Source organism: Sinocyclocheilus grahami, unplaced genomic scaffold, assembly GCF_001515645.1.
Source record: "Sinocyclocheilus grahami isolate Dianchi unplaced genomic scaffold, SAMN03320097.WGS_v1.1 scaffold52.1, whole genome shotgun sequence".
NCBI classification, from domain to species: domain Eukaryota; kingdom Metazoa; phylum Chordata; class Actinopteri; order Cypriniformes; family Cyprinidae; genus Sinocyclocheilus; species Sinocyclocheilus grahami.
In genome coordinates this window covers 255,125-272,553 of record NW_015505231.1, presented here as the reverse complement: position 1 = coordinate 272,553, position 17,429 = coordinate 255,125, and the positions used below count along the sequence as shown (strand labels likewise).

Genomic DNA, 17,429 nt, shown 5'->3' with positions numbered 1-17,429 from the left:
TTCGTTTACTTTATAATGGTTTTCAGAGGAAAACACTTAACATGCCTGCACTTTGCGTTCATATCCTAGGCTGTTGGCCTGCATATAGTTTGCATCATCAGAAAGATGTATACAGAGTTTAGCCTTTTAAAATTACTTTCTTAATGCATTAAGCCACGTCACGTTTTTTTCTTTATAACTCTTTTCTGTGGGAGGAAAATACTTAACATGAAAATGTACGCATTGCTTTCATATTCTGGGCTTCTTTGCTTGCAAAGTCCTTTCAGAACGGCAAAGAAAATCTACACAGCTTTAAGGTGAATGTAGACAATATTTTTGTCATATCAACATTAGTTATTGTTAATTTTCAAGTATAATTGTTAATTTAAATGTATGTATTTAAAAGGAAAAGGTATCGGTATCAATATCGGCTTTACTGGCCCTGTATTTAGTTGGTATCGGATCGATACCAACATTTGCAGTATTGCACACCCCTAGTGAGCAACGCAGCAGTGTTTAGTTTCTGAATGAATCTGCGCGAATGAATCAATGATTCAAAGACCCATTCATAAAGACAGCCATTTACTTCATTCCTGAATGAATCAGGCCACCTGCTGGCAGATTTAGTTTCTTATTTAGAGTATTATTTCATTAAAAAATGGGGAAAAAAACAACAACTTTAAAGGGATAGTTCACCAAAAAAAATTTAAATTATGTCATCATTTACTCAAACCTGAATTACTTACGTTCTTTTGTGGAACATAAAAGAAGGTATTTTGAAGACTGTTGGTAACAAAGCTGTTTTGGTTACCAATGACTTCCATTGCATGAACGTAAAAATCTGAGATGTTTCTCAAATCACCTTCTATGTTCCATGGTTTATGTTAGGCCACTGTATTTACTGTATTCCCCTATCTAGGGGAAGTCGTGGCCTAATGGTTAGAGAGTTGGACTCATAACCCAAAGGTTGTGAGTTCGAGTCTCGTACCGGCAGGGATTGTAGGTGGGGGGAGTGAATGTACAGCGCTCTCTCCCACCTTCAATACCACGACTGAGGTGCCCTTGAGCAAGGCACCGAACCCCAACTGCTCCATATATGGCTGCCCACTGCTCCGGGTGTGTTCACGGTTTGTGTGTGTGTGCACTTTGGATGGGTAAATGCCGAGCACTAATTCCGAGTATGGGTCACCATACTTGGCCACATGTCACTTCACTTCACTTCACTTTATGTGTAATAAGTTTTATGTTGAATCAAAAAATGTTTCTTTCTATGTAATTTGCCATTAATTAAATTGACACATCATGTAATTAATTAGATTAAAAATTTTAATTGACAGCTCTAGTAATTATACACTATCGTGTGTAAGACGACAAGCGAACGACGAAGACGAAGGAATATAAACATTTATTTATTATTATCCACACGAAGACAGGTTATCCAAGACAGGAATACACACAAGGAACCATGGAAGACCCCAGACAAAGAACTGAACTCAGGAGGGAACTAAATAAGGCAAATAATGACGGGTAGACAGGTGACCTCGCACCGCAGGAACAACAAAGGGAGGGACGGAGGGGGACTTAGGAGGAGGACAAAGGACTCGATGTGGGATGGTGACAGGGGATAGCAAAGGGCTGGCAGGAAGGCAGGCTGGCAAGACAAGAGGAGGCTCCGGCGGAGGACGGACACCCGGGAGGAGGACAACAACCAAAGTCCAGGGAGAAGCTGATGGAGGGAGGAGCCAGGAAGAAGCCAGGAGGGAGCAGGAGGAGCCAGGCAGGACCCAGGCCACAGCCATGATGGCGGCTCACGGTTGAGCCGACGGAGGGAGGAGCCATGGTGGAGGAAGGGCTGATGACTCCAGGGGGCCGACTGACGGCGGCGGAGCAGGTGGAGGAGGAGCCCGAGGCGGAGATGGAGAGCCAGGGCGATGGGGAGGATCCGGAGGGCCAAGGCGGAGCTGATGGCTCAGGCGACTGAGGCGGAGGCGTAGATCCGGAAGGCCGTGGTGGAGCCGGAGCGACAGAGGACTGAGGTGGAGCCGGAGGGAAGGAGGGGCCTGACAGAGCGACGAGGTGTAGCCGGAGGAGTGGAGTACCGAGGCGGCGGATGGTCAACGACGGAGGGACGAGGGAGCCTGGTGGAGCCAGTGGACTGATGGGCCACAGTGGAGAGGAGGGAGCTAGGAGTGATGGTGGAGCCGCTGGGTCGGAGGGCCGAGGTGGAGTCCAGGACTCGGAGGCCGGAGGTGGAGACAAGGGATCCTCCAGCCATGACGCCAATGGAGACTGGCAGACCCGCGGCGATCCCACCGCACAGATGGTGAGCTGAGGGACTGTCAGGAGACAGAGGTGGCAATGGTGAGGACTGGTAGAGAGGTGGTGGGAGAGGGAGGCTGGGCGGGAGTTCAGGATGCTCAGGGGGATTAGGGACAGTGTGTGCTGCCCACACACACCACAAGGCCACTCCCAACACCGGGAGCGCCAGTGACAGGGGAACGACCTCTGTGGTCGTTTCAGGACAGATAGTCAGTTCCGGGCAGACAGATAATTCATGGCAGACATATAGTTCAGACGAAGTCGGGAGAAGAGGGGGCATGTCTACATAAATATCCCAATCACAGTCCACTGAGCTCAGCTCACCCTCAGCTATGGTGGGCGGAGCTTCCCTCCACGCTCTTGCTGACCATAGCGCTCTCCCCCGTGGCAAGCTCTGTAGCCGGCTTTTGCACTCTGGCTCCACGGCGATCCTCTGCTCTGTCGCTCCATTATGCGATGGCTCGTCGGTCGTGGCGGGCTCAGGTTCTTTGTCATCGGTGGGCTCTGGCTTTTGCTCCAAGCAGCGGGGTGATGGTGGGCAGGGCTCTGGGCTGGCGGCCATGATGGGTGATGATTCTGAGTTGGCAACGGTGAGAGGGGATCCACTAAGCAACTGGGCCAAATCTATATATTCTGCCAGGGTCCACCTGGACTAGCCCCCTGGCATTAGTTGGGTGATGCTCTCGTCCAGACCACCCCAGAAACAGTCCATAAGTGTCCATTGGTCTAAGGGAGCATGATGACAGTAGGTAAGAAACTCCACTACATATATCTCAAGGGGACGGCCATTTTGATAAATAGAACAAAGTATATCCACTGGATCCATAATAATAAAAGAAAAAATAAAAATAAATAAACGCAGGGATACACGACCCTTTACTTTCTCTTGGTCTGGTGTTCTGTCACACTCTCGTGTGTAAGAAGACAAGCGAACGACGAAGATGAAGGAATATAAACATGTATTTATTATTATCCACACGAAGACAGGTTATCCAAGACAGGAATACACACAAGGTACCATGGAAGACACCAGACAAAGAACTGAACTAAGGAGGGAACTAAATAAGGCAAATAACGAGGGGCAGACAGGTGAATGGGGTTAACCAATGATGAACCAACAAGAACAGGAACATAACCAAATAAGGAAAAACAGGAACTGGAAGGAACTAACAGAAATGGACTAAACTAAAAGTTCATAACTATGACATATACATCTTATAGCTGCACAAAATTACAAAAAAAGCTTCAACTAAATCACACCCTAGTCAGAATGAGTTGTGAATACGTTTTTTTCTGTAACAACATACTGAAACACGCACAAATAACTAAAAAACTAAAACAAAGATTTCACAACATTGGCAATAGTTTCACTATAATTTTATTTCCGGAGTTGATACATGTTTAAATGATTGCAAAGATACTATTTAAACTGAACTGAGCTGGATGATGACATCACTGAATTGAATGATGAACTGTCTTTAACTGAAAAATGAGTGTTTACTATTGTCATTTTGCATTATTGACACACTATTTTCTTAATTAATGCTGTTCAGTTGCTTTGACACAATCTGTATTGTTAAAAGCGCTATATAAATAAAGGTGACTTGACTTAAATTAATAGATAAAAACGATAGTATTTTGTTTAATTTAGCTTGTTCTTGTCAACTAAAATGTTATTTCTTTTGACTAAAATATTAGTCTGAATAAACTTGGCAAATTTGAATGAATTTGACATGGCAAAACATTGACCGAGTTTAAATGATTTTTTCACCAAAAGACAAAAAAACTAAGACTAAAATTAATTTAAAAACTGTGTAAAAGTTAACAAGTTCACACAGGGTGGGCCAAACTGCTGAATACTGAACTCTTAACTCTGAAGACCCCTAAATCAAGTTCAAACCTACAGCTGTTTGGTTACCAGTCAAAAAAGTAATTATTTTGTAGGGTACCTTACTGCCTGCTGTCCTGCTCCGGCTGTATTACACACCAGCAACAAGATCTTCACCATCCCGTCAGCCTGGTTCAGGAACTCGGAGGACAGCGCTCCGGACGCAGCCAGTCGGTGACCCTCCGGCCCAGACAAGGTGTATGGAGAGGACGGAAGACTGTGGTGCAACCCTGGGATGAGAGGGAACCAAGGAGAGGTAGATGTCACCTCCTAACACGCCTAATCTGTGGGCAGATTTATCGTCTGTGCCTCCATATAGCCAAATAATGTCATATTTTATTGTATGACAAAACAAGGTGACATAAGCACGGATAAAGAGAGGAAGAGAGTGACAGAGAGAGAGAGAGAGAGAGACAGATGGAGACATGCAAATAGAGCACAGCAGACAGCAGACTGAACACAGTGGGGTGTATGATCTGATGCCAGCTTTCACACACATACACATACATACTAAATGGACGTCAAGCTTTCAGATGTTGTCTTTCAAATAAAGTATGACTGGGCAGCAGCCATTAATTAAGTACCCAGAACAAACTACCCAAAAAAGGCCAAAGACTGGTATATAATTTATTTTCCAAAAGTCACCCAGTTGAATTTATCAGGGACAGAAGAGCCTCGTATCTTCAAGGTGACAGCATTAAAAGTGTGTTATTTCTGCATTTTGAACATCAACACACACAATTGGAACTTTGAAATGACTTTGAAGGACAAACAAGTGGTCCCGCCTCAAGACTCTATTGCTATTGGTTGAGCCAATATCGTTGTGTGCAAAAAGAGGCATAATAATGAAACTTTCTGGAGAAAGTTTTCGCGGCACATTAAATTGAGACAGTTTATTAACTTAGTTAATTTAGCACTTTTAACACTTTACAGCTTTAATAATTTAAATGAAAAGCACTACTAAACAAAAACATCTACTAACAAAAAAGTACCCAAAACTTCCATGCATTTGTGGACCATATTGTTGGATATGTACCATGTCAGTACCATGATACACCTGTCAGGGTTATGAACTTTAGTTTTGTACTTTTCTATAACATGTCTGCCTGTTCTGTGTTTCCACTGTGTTTCGCTTCGCTCCCCGTGACTTGGGCTGTGTCCGAAATCGCCCCCTATACCTTTAAATAGGGCACTATTTGAGGGAACAGCCATTTTTAGTGGTGTCCGAAATCATAGTGGACGTTCTCGAGTGCACTCATTCAATCCCACAATGCACTGCAAAAACAAGTGCACAACTGGTGCACGCTCAACGGCTAGAGAATGCCCATAATGCACCGTGAGAGTCACGCACCGAATGAATTCCCACATCTCACCAGAAGATGGCGCCCGCAGTTGAATAATCAATCCGTTTATTTTTACAAAGCGCTCATCCATGGCGTACAGCATAATGTACAACACGGGTATAAATTCATTGTAAATTGATTATTAAATTGTTTGATTAGGGTTTATACATAATTTCTGTGACAGAGTTCAAGATAAATCCTTTAATCTTACTACTGGAGCTGCTAGTATGCTAGTTTCAAATGATTAATAAACAGCAACAGCACAAACTATGCAAAAACGGCATTCCTTCCGGTGCACTCAGTGTCCGAATTCACTACTCGTTTTCATTCACTACTTCTAGTGAACTGAATTAGTGACCTAATGTAGGGAATAGTGAATGAGGGTATAGGGGGCGATTTCGGACACATCCCTAGTTTTCCTTGGTTGCCCTGATTAGTTAATTCTGCTCACCTGTGTTCATTCTATTATGCCATTAGTCTCTCTCTTGCGCTTGTATAAATTCTCCCCATTTCTGTTCTGTCCTGGTCGGTTATTATTTTGGTCTACACGTTGTGCTACCCCAGCTCCTCGATTCCTTGTGTTTGCTTTGTGGATTATAATAAAAGACTGTTATTGGATTACTCCTGCGTCGTGCACCACCTTAGAGCACAGCAACGTGACAACACCATACACTACTGTTAACATTTTTTATTTATTTTATATTTAATTAAATTAATACTTTCAGTTAGTGAGGGTGCATTAAATTGATCAAAAGTGACTGTAAAGACATTTATAATACAAAACATTATTTCAAATAAATGTTGTTCTTTTGAGCTTTTTGTTCAAAGTTCCTGAAAAAATTTATCACAGTTTCTACAGCAGTGCAGCACAACTGTTTTCAATCATGGGACTTTGAGGACTAGAGCGATGATGCTGAAAATTCACCTTTTGCCATTACACAAATAAATTACATTTTTAAACATATTCAAATAGAAAACAGTTACTTTAAACTGCAATAATAGTTCACAATTTTACTGTTTTTAATGCATTTTGATCAAATAAATGCATCTTTAATGAGAGACTTTAAAAAAATCATACTCCAGCAGCAAACTTTAAAAACAGTAGTGTATATTCATGTCAGTAAATTAAAAAACAGGAAACAAACACATCAGTAAAGCACACATTACGTCATGCAGGTAAGCACTTTGAAAACTGTTTATTAGTATATAATGAGAAAAATAATAAATTCTCTCTGGATCTGAATGTCATAGTCTGTCTAGCTACTATCTGTCAAAGCTTCTTTCAATCATTCACTCTCATTTGCATAAACACTGGCTTATGACTTCAAGTTTAATGGCAAATCAGCTTGACGATGGCGATCAGCAAGACTGTTACACGTTATGAACATATTACAACTAGAAGGTCACATGTGCCATCAGGGACAGATGGAGGACTGGCTGGCTTTTTAATCAAGAAGGGACGTTTTTATGGCTGGACAGCTGTGCTTCCCAGCATTCCGTCTCAAGGTCTTTTCATATACGGTTTTCAAAATGAAGAATAGGAAGGTGTGACCTGAGCTGACTTTAAGTGGCTATGCTCATGCAGTCTCTCTTCTTTCCTGTCACTCGATGAACCCCACTGAATCCGTTTGAGGTTATCACTCAAAAGTAACAGTGTGAGATTGTTAATTAAACACTTCTCCTCTCCACAGATCTCCACTGTAGAGACGGTAATTCAGCCCTCCCGTATGCAGTCCAATAGAAGAAGATATACACAGTGCTTATAAGAGCATGTCAGAGTGCAAACACTCATGTCAAGTGAGTGTAATATAATAAATTATAAATAATAATAAATTATTATTTAGTGCAAACTAAATAATAATTGATGATTAACTTACCATAATTGACGATTAGTCATAAAAGTCCATTAATAATCTATTAATCATTGTAATAATCATTAGATAAACCTATTTTTAAAATAATAATTTGTTGCAGCCCTACATGCATTTATAATCGATATGCCCTGTTAAAGTATTGCTTCATTTAAAGAGCGTGTTATCAGAGCTGTAGTGCTGACTCTACTGTGAACTTCAGAGTTGTTGTGCTTCATTCAGAATTAAAGGGATAGTTTACCCAAAAATGAAAATTTTGTCATCATGTTGGTAACCATTGTTTGGCAAGAATGTTGGCAACCAAACAGTTGACGGTAGCTATTGACTTTCATATAATGGAAAACATTTTTATGGAAGTCAATGGCTACTTTGACTGCATTAGCTGTTCGGTTACTAACATTTCTCAACATATCTTCTTTTGTGAAGAACGAAATTAGGTTTGGAACAACTTGAGGGTGAGTAAATGATGACAGAATTTTCATTTTTGAGTCAACTATCCCTTTAAAGAACTTCAGAATAAAGGAAGCAAAATGCATACTTCAAATTCGATGCTCTAATTTAGCCAAAATTGCATGTTTTGTAGTTAAATTAATCTATACCCCCAATTTCAGTCAGAAACACAACTCTTATATTTGGATAGGGATTATATTAAAACCTAAAAGGTGCCTATAATCCTGAAAAACATCCTCTACAGTTGGCTACATTTACCTGAGATTCGTGCAGATCCACCCCTGATGTAAAGGGGCGGAGCTTGGAAGGCATAGATAATGTCACTCTCTGCTATGCTGGTCAAGTCAGCGTCATCAAAGAACGAGCGCTGGAAACCTGTTGTGTAGATCTCTGCCAATATTACCTAGAAGAACAGAGAATTAAAAACGGAATAAAATCACTCAATTATTGCAGTTATTATTATTATTAAATATAGAGCTAACATTGCATTTACATTTATTTGAAACACATTTCACATTTGATTTATCAAGCTTATCAATCAATTCATTAATTCATCAATTCAAATTTATTACCAGTGATACCAATAATAGCGGTTACATTTTAGGCATTAAAATAATAACTTAACTATAAAATAATCCTCTGATTTTTCCACATACCATGCAAATACCATAGCATATGATTATGATAATCTTTCGGGATCGTGGCATATATCAAAGTCCTACACTATTACCATCTGACACTATCACTGTAGCAATGCAGGAGATTTGGTCAGATGATATATTGTGTGCAGGCATGAGGTCTGTCTGTGTGATGTTATGTGCACCTGTCACCTGATCAGGAGAGATCTTGCCCTCATCTGCCACCATCCGGCGCAGACATGCCAAAGAGCCAAAGAGAGGCACAGTGAGCCCCACTCTCAGATACCGCTGCCCTTTACTGCTAAACACCAAAATCACACACACTGGTCTGCAGAGAGAGAAGAAAACGCATCCTTTATGATCTAAAAGCAGCTTTTACATTTAAAATGTTACTGATAGCAATAAAGGGCATCTTGAAATCTCTGTAAAGGGCTACAAAAGTGAGTGGGTGTGGCTTAAGCAGGTGGGTGTGGCTAAAGAATGAATCTGATTGGTCACTAAGTTACGTATCTGTGTATTCTGACCATACAATATACACTACCATTCAAAAGTTTGGGTTTGTACAAAAGTCTGTACAATTGTTTTTTAAATACATCTCTTATACTGCTTTCTAACTGATTTCAATTTCTGTGTTTTGTTGCTGTGATACAAAGCTGAATTTTCAGCGTCATTACTCCAGTCTTCAGTGTCACATGATCCTTCAGAAATCATTCAAATATGCTGATTTGCTGCTCCAAAAACATTTCCTATTGTTATGAATGTTGAAAACATTTTCTTTTTTCATGACTCGAACCGCATTTACTTGAAACAGAAATCTTTTGTAACAATATAAGTGTCTTTCCTGTCACTTTTGATTAATTAAAGCTATTTTGCTGAATAAAAGTAGTAATTTCTTTAAAAAATATTACTGACCCCAAACTTTTGAACTCTTTATAGCTCTTGCTAAAGTGATGCCATCTTCTCCTTAGTGACATCATCTACTACTGTACCATTATTTATGCTGTCATCTAGTTTTCCTCCACTATTACAACCCTGCTGATATATGACCTAAAGCTTGAAAACACCCTTCTCAGACATAAACTACTGTGAATAAGGGTGGCACTGGGGTAAACGCTGAATGAATTGCCGGAAGAAATAAAGTAAAAAGTGCCACACCTCAAACAGTTTACTTTCCTTTTAACTGGTCATGTGTTCTGTCCTAAAGGAATAGTTCAACCAAAAATGAAGATTGTATCATCATGAAACCTGTAAGAGACTCCCTTTATTTCTTTGGAACACAAAAAGAGAAAAATATATCAGAATGTTCAAACTGAAGCTAATATTCATTGAAGAAGACTTCAGTTTTGGTCTGTTCTTTTTTTGAACTCTTTATAGCTCTTGCTAAAGTGATGCCATCTTCTCCTTAGTGACATCATCTACTACTGTACCATTATTTATGCTGTCATCTAGTTTTCCTCCACTATTACAACCCTGCTGATATATGACCTAAAGCTTGAAAACACCCTTCTCAGACATAAACTACTGTGAATAAGGGTGGCACTGGGGTAAACGCTGAATGAATTGCCGGAAGAAATAAAGTAAAAAGTGCCACACCTCAAACAGTTTACTTTCCTTTTAACTGGTCATGTGTTCTGTCCTAAAGGAATAGTTCAACCAAAAATGAAGATTGTATCATCATGAAACCTGTAAGAGACTCCCTTTATTTCTTGGAACACAAAAAGAGAAAAATATATCAGAATGTTCAAACTGAAGCTAATATTCATTGAAGAAGACTTCAGTTTTGGTCTGTTCTTCACACAAAGTTATCATATGAACTGTAGTGCATAAGTCTTATTAACTATTTTAAGATGATTTACAGTGTTTTTGGAGCTTGACAGACCCTGGACAATTTGGGTGAATGTTTAGGTAAATATTGCCATATAAGATGCGCTTTAGGTGCCCTTTATTATTTAAGCCTATTGTATTCATTAGGATATTGATATAAGAACTGTTTTTGTCAAACAAGTTTCAAACTTCCTTCAAACCAGTATACAATTTCATACCAGTTTCATCCCTCATAACCAGTATAACCGGTATTACCATGTATCATTGCAAAGCTGATTTATATAAACATGTATATACAGAAATATTATACATTATAGCATGTGTGGGACAATAGTTGTGCATTTGTGAACGTGAGGGTGTTCATTTCCTCCAAAAAAAAGGATTTCCCTGGCAATCCATCTGCTGCCTTTGGTTTGAATGCTTCATTGTTTTTGAGTCCAGAGAGGCAAAAATGTTAGAATACAACCACAGCAAGAAAAACAATTACATTTTAGCATGAATCAACGACTTCAAAAGGCTTCAGTTTGGTACAACTGTACTCACCTCGTCTGTCTAAGAGGAATAGGGAGGGAAATGCACAGAAAAGGATCAAACGTGTTGCTCTGCTTAAGACAATGTGGGCATGTCAGAGATGACCTGGGAAAAAAGAGCGGGGAAAAAGATGGTAAAACAGCAACAAAAGAGTAGCAGAAAAGCAAATATATACAAATATTATATAATAAATACACACAAACAATCAAGCTATTAGCCATTGTATTGCATGAATGAGCCTCAAGGGAAGTTCAGTGGAACAGGAAGTGATGTCACAGGGAAGAGGAAGCACATAACGTCTCTTGGGAAGAATTATTGTTGTAGCTACAGAAACTGAAGCTCACAAAATCACAATTGCAGTTTTTTGCATCATCCTTGCCCCTCATTTACAGAATGATTTCAAACTCACTACATAGACTTATTCAGAATGGCTTTGATTATGAAGCATCTATCTATCTATCTATCTATCTATCTATCTATCTATCTATCTATCTATCTATCTATCTATCTATCTATTCTTCTATCAATCATCTCTAACAATCATAAATACTAATGCCTTTTTAATTTAAACAATAGGCCTACTTCTTCTCCCTGCTAGCTCTTGCCAGGTCAGTGTTGTGGAGAAACAAATAAAGAGATGTGGCTAGAGATATTTTTAGAGTATTAAGGAAAGCCCTGTTCATCTCTGGCAGCTGTCAGAGTGTTATGTGGAGACTTCAGCATTTTAACTCTGAGCTCTTCGGCTGCAGTTCTCCCACATATGTCTTACTGCAGAAGACAAACAATACAGCAGCAGCGCTCCACTTACACAGAATAAGATAACCTGATCCAAGTCTGTGTGGATAGTAAATTTGCAGCTATAAGAACCAAAATGATCTCAGTCACTATAATTTCAAATCTTGTGTTGTTGTTGTCATCAAAAAGAAACAATGAGGAGATAATTTTTTATAATAAACATATTTAAAACAAATTCTTACAAGGGGTGAGCATACACAGACTTTTTAAATGACTTCTCACTGTTTAAAAAGCAATCCGATAATCACAATCCTAAACTGTAGTTTGTGATTGGTTGACTAAAAGAGTCATTCTTTTGGGAATTGGTTGGACTACATTGTTTAAGCTGCATAATGAACTAAGGAGAACCAATTCATGAGGATAATTTGCTCTGTATGTTTTTGATTCACTAAAAAGATCCAGCTCACAAGAGGCATTTAATTGGGAGTTGGACTATACTGGGCGCTCTGTTGCTGCATACTAGCATGTGACTCTTACTACTTTTACATTTCTATGACAGAAATAGTAAGAGTAGTATGTTTGAATGTGGTTCCAAATTGAGGATGTATGTTTGATTCATTAAAAAGATTCAGCTCATAACAGTCATCGTTGTATGTTTCGTACTTTCATTCAGTACAGTGTACTGTTCACATCAGAACCGAACGTCATTGTTTTTTCTGTATTTTTTAATGGGGCTGAATAAAAACCCGTTCTCGATTCCCAAACTTGCTATTTGCCAAATCCCAACTTCTAAGCAGAAATTTAACATACCAGTTCACAACACACTTTTCCTTGAACCGCAGGGATGTCTCAAAATAACTGAGTGCTTCATTACAGATGAAGAATATGCAAATCTGTTTAATTAATACAAAGTGGCCCATGATAATAAACTTCCCAGACAAAAGAGGCCATCAAATGGATTATTTATCTCGAGACACAGTCAACACATATAAACAAACAAAGAGAATTTCCCAAGTGCACCATTATCACATTGAGAAAATGGGAACAATTTGTAACGTTTGAATCACTTTCACTCGTTAGAGAATCAACTTTACTAACATCAACTAACATCAATATATATACACTTTTTTTTCTCAAATTAAGGAAGTATGGGCTCTGACATGTACTTAAGTAAAAAGTACCCATTACTACCTGTTTAAGTTTCACGCTGGGAACTGGACCTCACATCATATTGACACATTAATACAAAATAACTTACATTTAAAATTTTGTTAGCTAATGAATGTATCAAGGCTGAACAACCACCATGTAGAACAGGGCAGGACTGGGACAAAATTTCAGTCAAGGAAATATCACACTCATCCAGGCCATCCCATACACCCACAACAAATCCTGAAACCACGGACAACCCTATTTGTTTGTATGGCAATCACATTTTTTAAAAAAAGGTTTAAAACCTTAGGTTGGGGCCGAACAAAATAATATTATTAATAATAATAATAATAAAGGTTCCATCTTGAACTGCACCTTCAGTTCCATTTTCCTTTTCATTCTCTTCATTTTCCATGACATCTCTATCTCTGTGCCTCTTTTTTTCACTAATTTTCTTGTACCTGTCACTTTTCCCATCAGCCATCTACTGTTATGAACAGAACTGTCTCCACCTTGTTGCAAAACAACCACCTCTGTATTCTGTTTGCAATAACATAACTTTAAGTTCAATTTAAAGTATCACATTATAACCATGTGTTGTTGTTTTATCTTAAATTCTAGATTTAACAAAACTATATTTTCTAAATGGCATAAATTAATCAACCATGGTTTATTACAGTAAAAGTATAGTAACAATGTTTTTTTGGCTGATTGACTACAATCTGTTTTAATTTACAACTATAGTTTTACTTCAAATTTCATGGATAGACTATGGTTAGTGTAGCAAAACCATGGTTAATTTGTGGTTATGATGGTTTAACTATAACCGTGGTTTTTGGTTTTAATTTTCGTAAGGGTTGTATTGTTATCTGCCCTAGCTCCCTCTAAATGCATTACAAAATTATTTTATAACATTTGTTTGCTAAATTACTACTGTAACTTTACAGTAGGTTATAATGATGGCATTTTGAATACAGTATTTTGAGTGATGATAGTAATTTAGTTTAATTTAGTTTACAGTATTATTAATCCTCTGGCTTCTACTGCTAAGAGTTGCTAGCAGTTTAATGCTTAACTACTGTAAGTAAACAAAGACAAAACTACAGTAGCCTATTTACAAACGAAACTGACCTGCACTTGAAGTCCTGAACAGGTCAGTAGTTTTGCCTCTCTGATCCACTACATTCTCAAGTCACTGTCATTGATTACTGTGATAGAAACCTTTTGGCGGAGACGCGGCGCGCACGCGAGCCGAATCGCGCTGCCAGTAAAGACTAACCGATTCATGATTTATTCGAGATTTGTTATCGAAAGGTGATTCACCAAATGCAGATTAAAACTAAAGTAACGAGCCAGGTTTGAAAACGTAAGAAGTAAAAAGTACAGATATTTGTGTAAAACTGTAAGGAGTGAAAGTCAAAAGTATTCAGAAAAATAAATAGTGAAGTAAAGTACTGATACCAGAAAAATCTGTGCAGTATCTGTGCAAAAGTGCAGTGACTAAGTATTTGCACTTCATTACATATATAGTACTGTGTTGACAAATTAGGATCACATTATTAGTGCAAACAAACAATCAAATACACCCTTCTGAAATAATCAGTCTCCCTCATATAGCTCAATATTTACTGGTATCCTGACAACAGAAAGTGCTAGCTAAATATTTGGAAGACGCTGATGTGAATTACATTTGCGCCATGATCTGCATTAGTATGAAGGCCACTTGAGTGGGAGTCATTTAAATTCCACACTGAGTCATCGCTGTAATGGCTCTCTCCTCCTATGCTGCAGCTGAAGTGCTTTCAATAATTTCTTCCACAAACTCTCAGAACAAGAGCCCGACCGATATGTTTTTTTGGGGGGGCCACTTTCGATACCGATATTGGGCAGTAAAAAAAAGGCCAATATCGATATATCGGCCGATATTATATGTGTATATTATAGTACAGCACCAGTCAAAAGTTTGGACTCTTTCCCATTCGTGTGTCCAAACATTTGACTGGTACTATATGTCAACAATTCTGTGTTTTTCTGTCAATATGCGGTGCTGTGTGTGCATTAATGAGGAAAATAAATGAACTTAAATGATTTTAGCAAATGGCTGAAATATAACAAAGAGTGAAAAATTTAAGGGGGTCTGAATACTTTCCGTACCCACTGTACATAAACACATTTTTTACAATGATCACTCAAATGTGGTGATCAAACACTTATTATGATGTGATAATGACACTTATAATGACCTATAAAGGTATGTAATGATGGAGGCAGGGCATTTAACAATTTAACAATAAACTTTATTATCCAAAATGAGTCTGACATCAGTGCACTGAACAGTAAAGTTGAAGTTTATTCAACTTTAATTCAATTCAATTCCATTCAACTTTATTCCGTTGAAGTTTATTTCACTTTGGAACATTCATTCACGGATTTGCGCTAGGCCTACTGTCTTCACTCACAGACGAAACTTACTAGAGAAGTGTGAAGTGTGACAAAATATACCTCTGTAAATAAATATAAATTCACGTCTCGCGTACTTTAATGCCCTTTGAATGGGAACTGTACGTTTTTCACTTTGGAACATTCATTCACGGATTTGCGCTAGGCCTACTGTCTTCACTCACAGACGAAACTTACTAGAGAAGTGTGAAGTGTGACAAAATATACCTCTGTAAATAAATATAAATTCACGTCTCGCGTACTTTAATGCCCTTTGAATGTAATGTGTACGTTCCCTTGGAACTGGAATCATGGCAGAATATCATGTGAAGTCCACTTCGCAGGGCACTTACAGTCGAATAAGCCAACGCTTGAATGCTGCTGCCTGAACAAGAGACCTCCTTACTGAAGTAAAAGTGTTGGCTGGTGTCACTATCTTGCGAACGCGCCGGCGGATCTCCACCAAATTCGGGGGATCCCTTCTGCTCAAGGAGCCCTCTCGAACGCCACCCTCCACGCGTCGGTAGCCCCCCGGGATCTCTAGATCGGTCGGTGCCGGACAGCGAATTTAACCACCAGTAACTCCCGAACCCTGGGGGCTATCGACGCGGGGGTGGTCTCATTCGAAAGAGGACCTCGATACGTACACCGTGTTCAAGAGAGTTCCTCGAGCTGAAGGGATCCCCCGAATTTGGTGCCGATTCGCCTTGCCTTTACGCAGATATGGCTGTTCAAAGTTTCAATGGTTTTCCATAGACTTCCATAGATCTGCGTTATATGTTCTGTAAAAAACGCTCAAGGAGCCCTCTCGAACGCCACCCTCCACGCGTCGGTAGCCCCCCGGGATCTCTAGATCGGTCGGTGCCGGACAGCGAATTTAACCACCAGTAACTCCCGAACCCTGGGGGCTATCGACGCGGGGGTGGTCTCATTCGAAAGAGGACCTCGATACGTACACCGTGTTCAAGAGAGTTCCTCGAGCTGAAGGGATCCCCCGAATTTGGTGCCGATTCGCCTCGCCTTTACGCAGATATGGCTGTTCAAAGTTTCAATGGTTTTCCATAGACTTCCATAGATCTGCGTTATATGTTCTGTAAAAAACATTTTCATATCGGCGGCATATTCGCCAATACCGATATATCGGCGACAGGCTCATATCGGGCGATAATATCGGCTTAACGATATATCGGTCGAGCTCTACTCAGAACCCATGCTTACCTCCGGGCTTCGGGATAAAAGTGACTATGTATGTATACTGTGCCACCTAACTAGCATCAGTGAGAGATGGTTTGGCCTGAACTTCCTTGCAATTATTGAAATCACTGATGCTTGGGATCAATGGTGCAACAGATCTATCTATCTATCTTGAACTGTTGCACTGTACTAGTGGATTCCGAGTGGTCTGTTAGTTGACTGGCTGATTAATGTGTTTTTTTTTTTAAATGGCCACTGAGCAACACTATGATGAAATGGCAGATATTTATTGAAAGTATAGCAAATACATGAGTTACTTCCTTTAGGAGCAGATGGCTAGTATGCAAAGCTACTAATTACATTTCTCACGAACGAGAGGGTCAGCCTGTGTCACACATTTAATCAGTGTTTCATGTCAACGTCGCGTGTTCAGGCTTGCTGATGTCTGGTGTTTGCGCAGAACTTTTTTGTCAGCAGTTGGGCGATAAACAGTAATTTTCGACTGTTGCCAGTGATTCATCATAAAATTTAAGTAAAATGAACAAATTAACCTGCTAGCAGCAGATGGAGGGTGGGAAAAACAGAGATGTGGATGTCAAAAGAGAAGGATAAAGTAATGTAATGATGTCTCAGAATGACAGTGAGAACACAGGTAACAGCTTAAGCGAGGCAAGATGAGTGACAAACTGTTCAGACGCATGTCAGTCCAGAACTGCAGTGTGTTATGTATCCGGTCCATGAACTTCCGTCTGCTAGCCATCAGAGGTCACCCTTTCCATTTTCATTGACTCTCGCACTACACACTGTTGCATATCACCCCGGACTACATATCCCATCATTCATTGCACTGATTGCACACAGCTGTTTCATATCACTCACTCACTATTTAACACTCCATTTCACTCCTTCTAACTGCCGAGCATTGTATGCGCTTATCGCCAGCAGTGATAGCTACTCTACAGAGCCCTCGTTAGCTTCCTAGCCTAGCCTAGCCTGTTTTCTCGGTTTCTGATCTTTGCCTGTTTTCCTGGATTTATCCCTTTAGTCTTGCCCTTTTGATTCTGTT

The 17,429-nt window shown here is 39.6% G+C and overlaps 1 protein-coding gene and 1 long non-coding RNA gene across 2 annotated transcripts in view; one reads left to right on the top strand and one right to left on the bottom strand.

Moving 5' to 3' along the window:
• LOC107583297 (ubiquitin carboxyl-terminal hydrolase 43-like) overlaps positions 1-17,429 on the bottom strand; it is an 86,516-nt gene that overhangs the window by 28,866 nt on the left and 40,221 nt on the right. Inside the window, exons 4-7 of the mRNA XM_016269475.1 lie at positions 10,856-10,948; positions 8,681-8,816; positions 8,109-8,253; positions 4,248-4,416 (exon numbers count right to left, since the gene is read on the bottom strand). Coding sequence (XP_016124961.1) covers positions 4,248-4,416; positions 8,109-8,253; positions 8,681-8,816; positions 10,856-10,948 — 543 coding nt within the window. The remainder of the gene's footprint in view (positions 1-4,247; positions 4,417-8,108; positions 8,254-8,680; positions 8,817-10,855; positions 10,949-17,429) is intronic.
• LOC107583253 (uncharacterized) lies at positions 5,965-7,048 on the top strand. Its single transcript, XR_001609022.1, has 3 exons — positions 5,965-6,054; positions 6,503-6,508; positions 7,036-7,048. It is a non-coding gene; the product is annotated as an uncharacterized lncRNA (long non-coding RNA).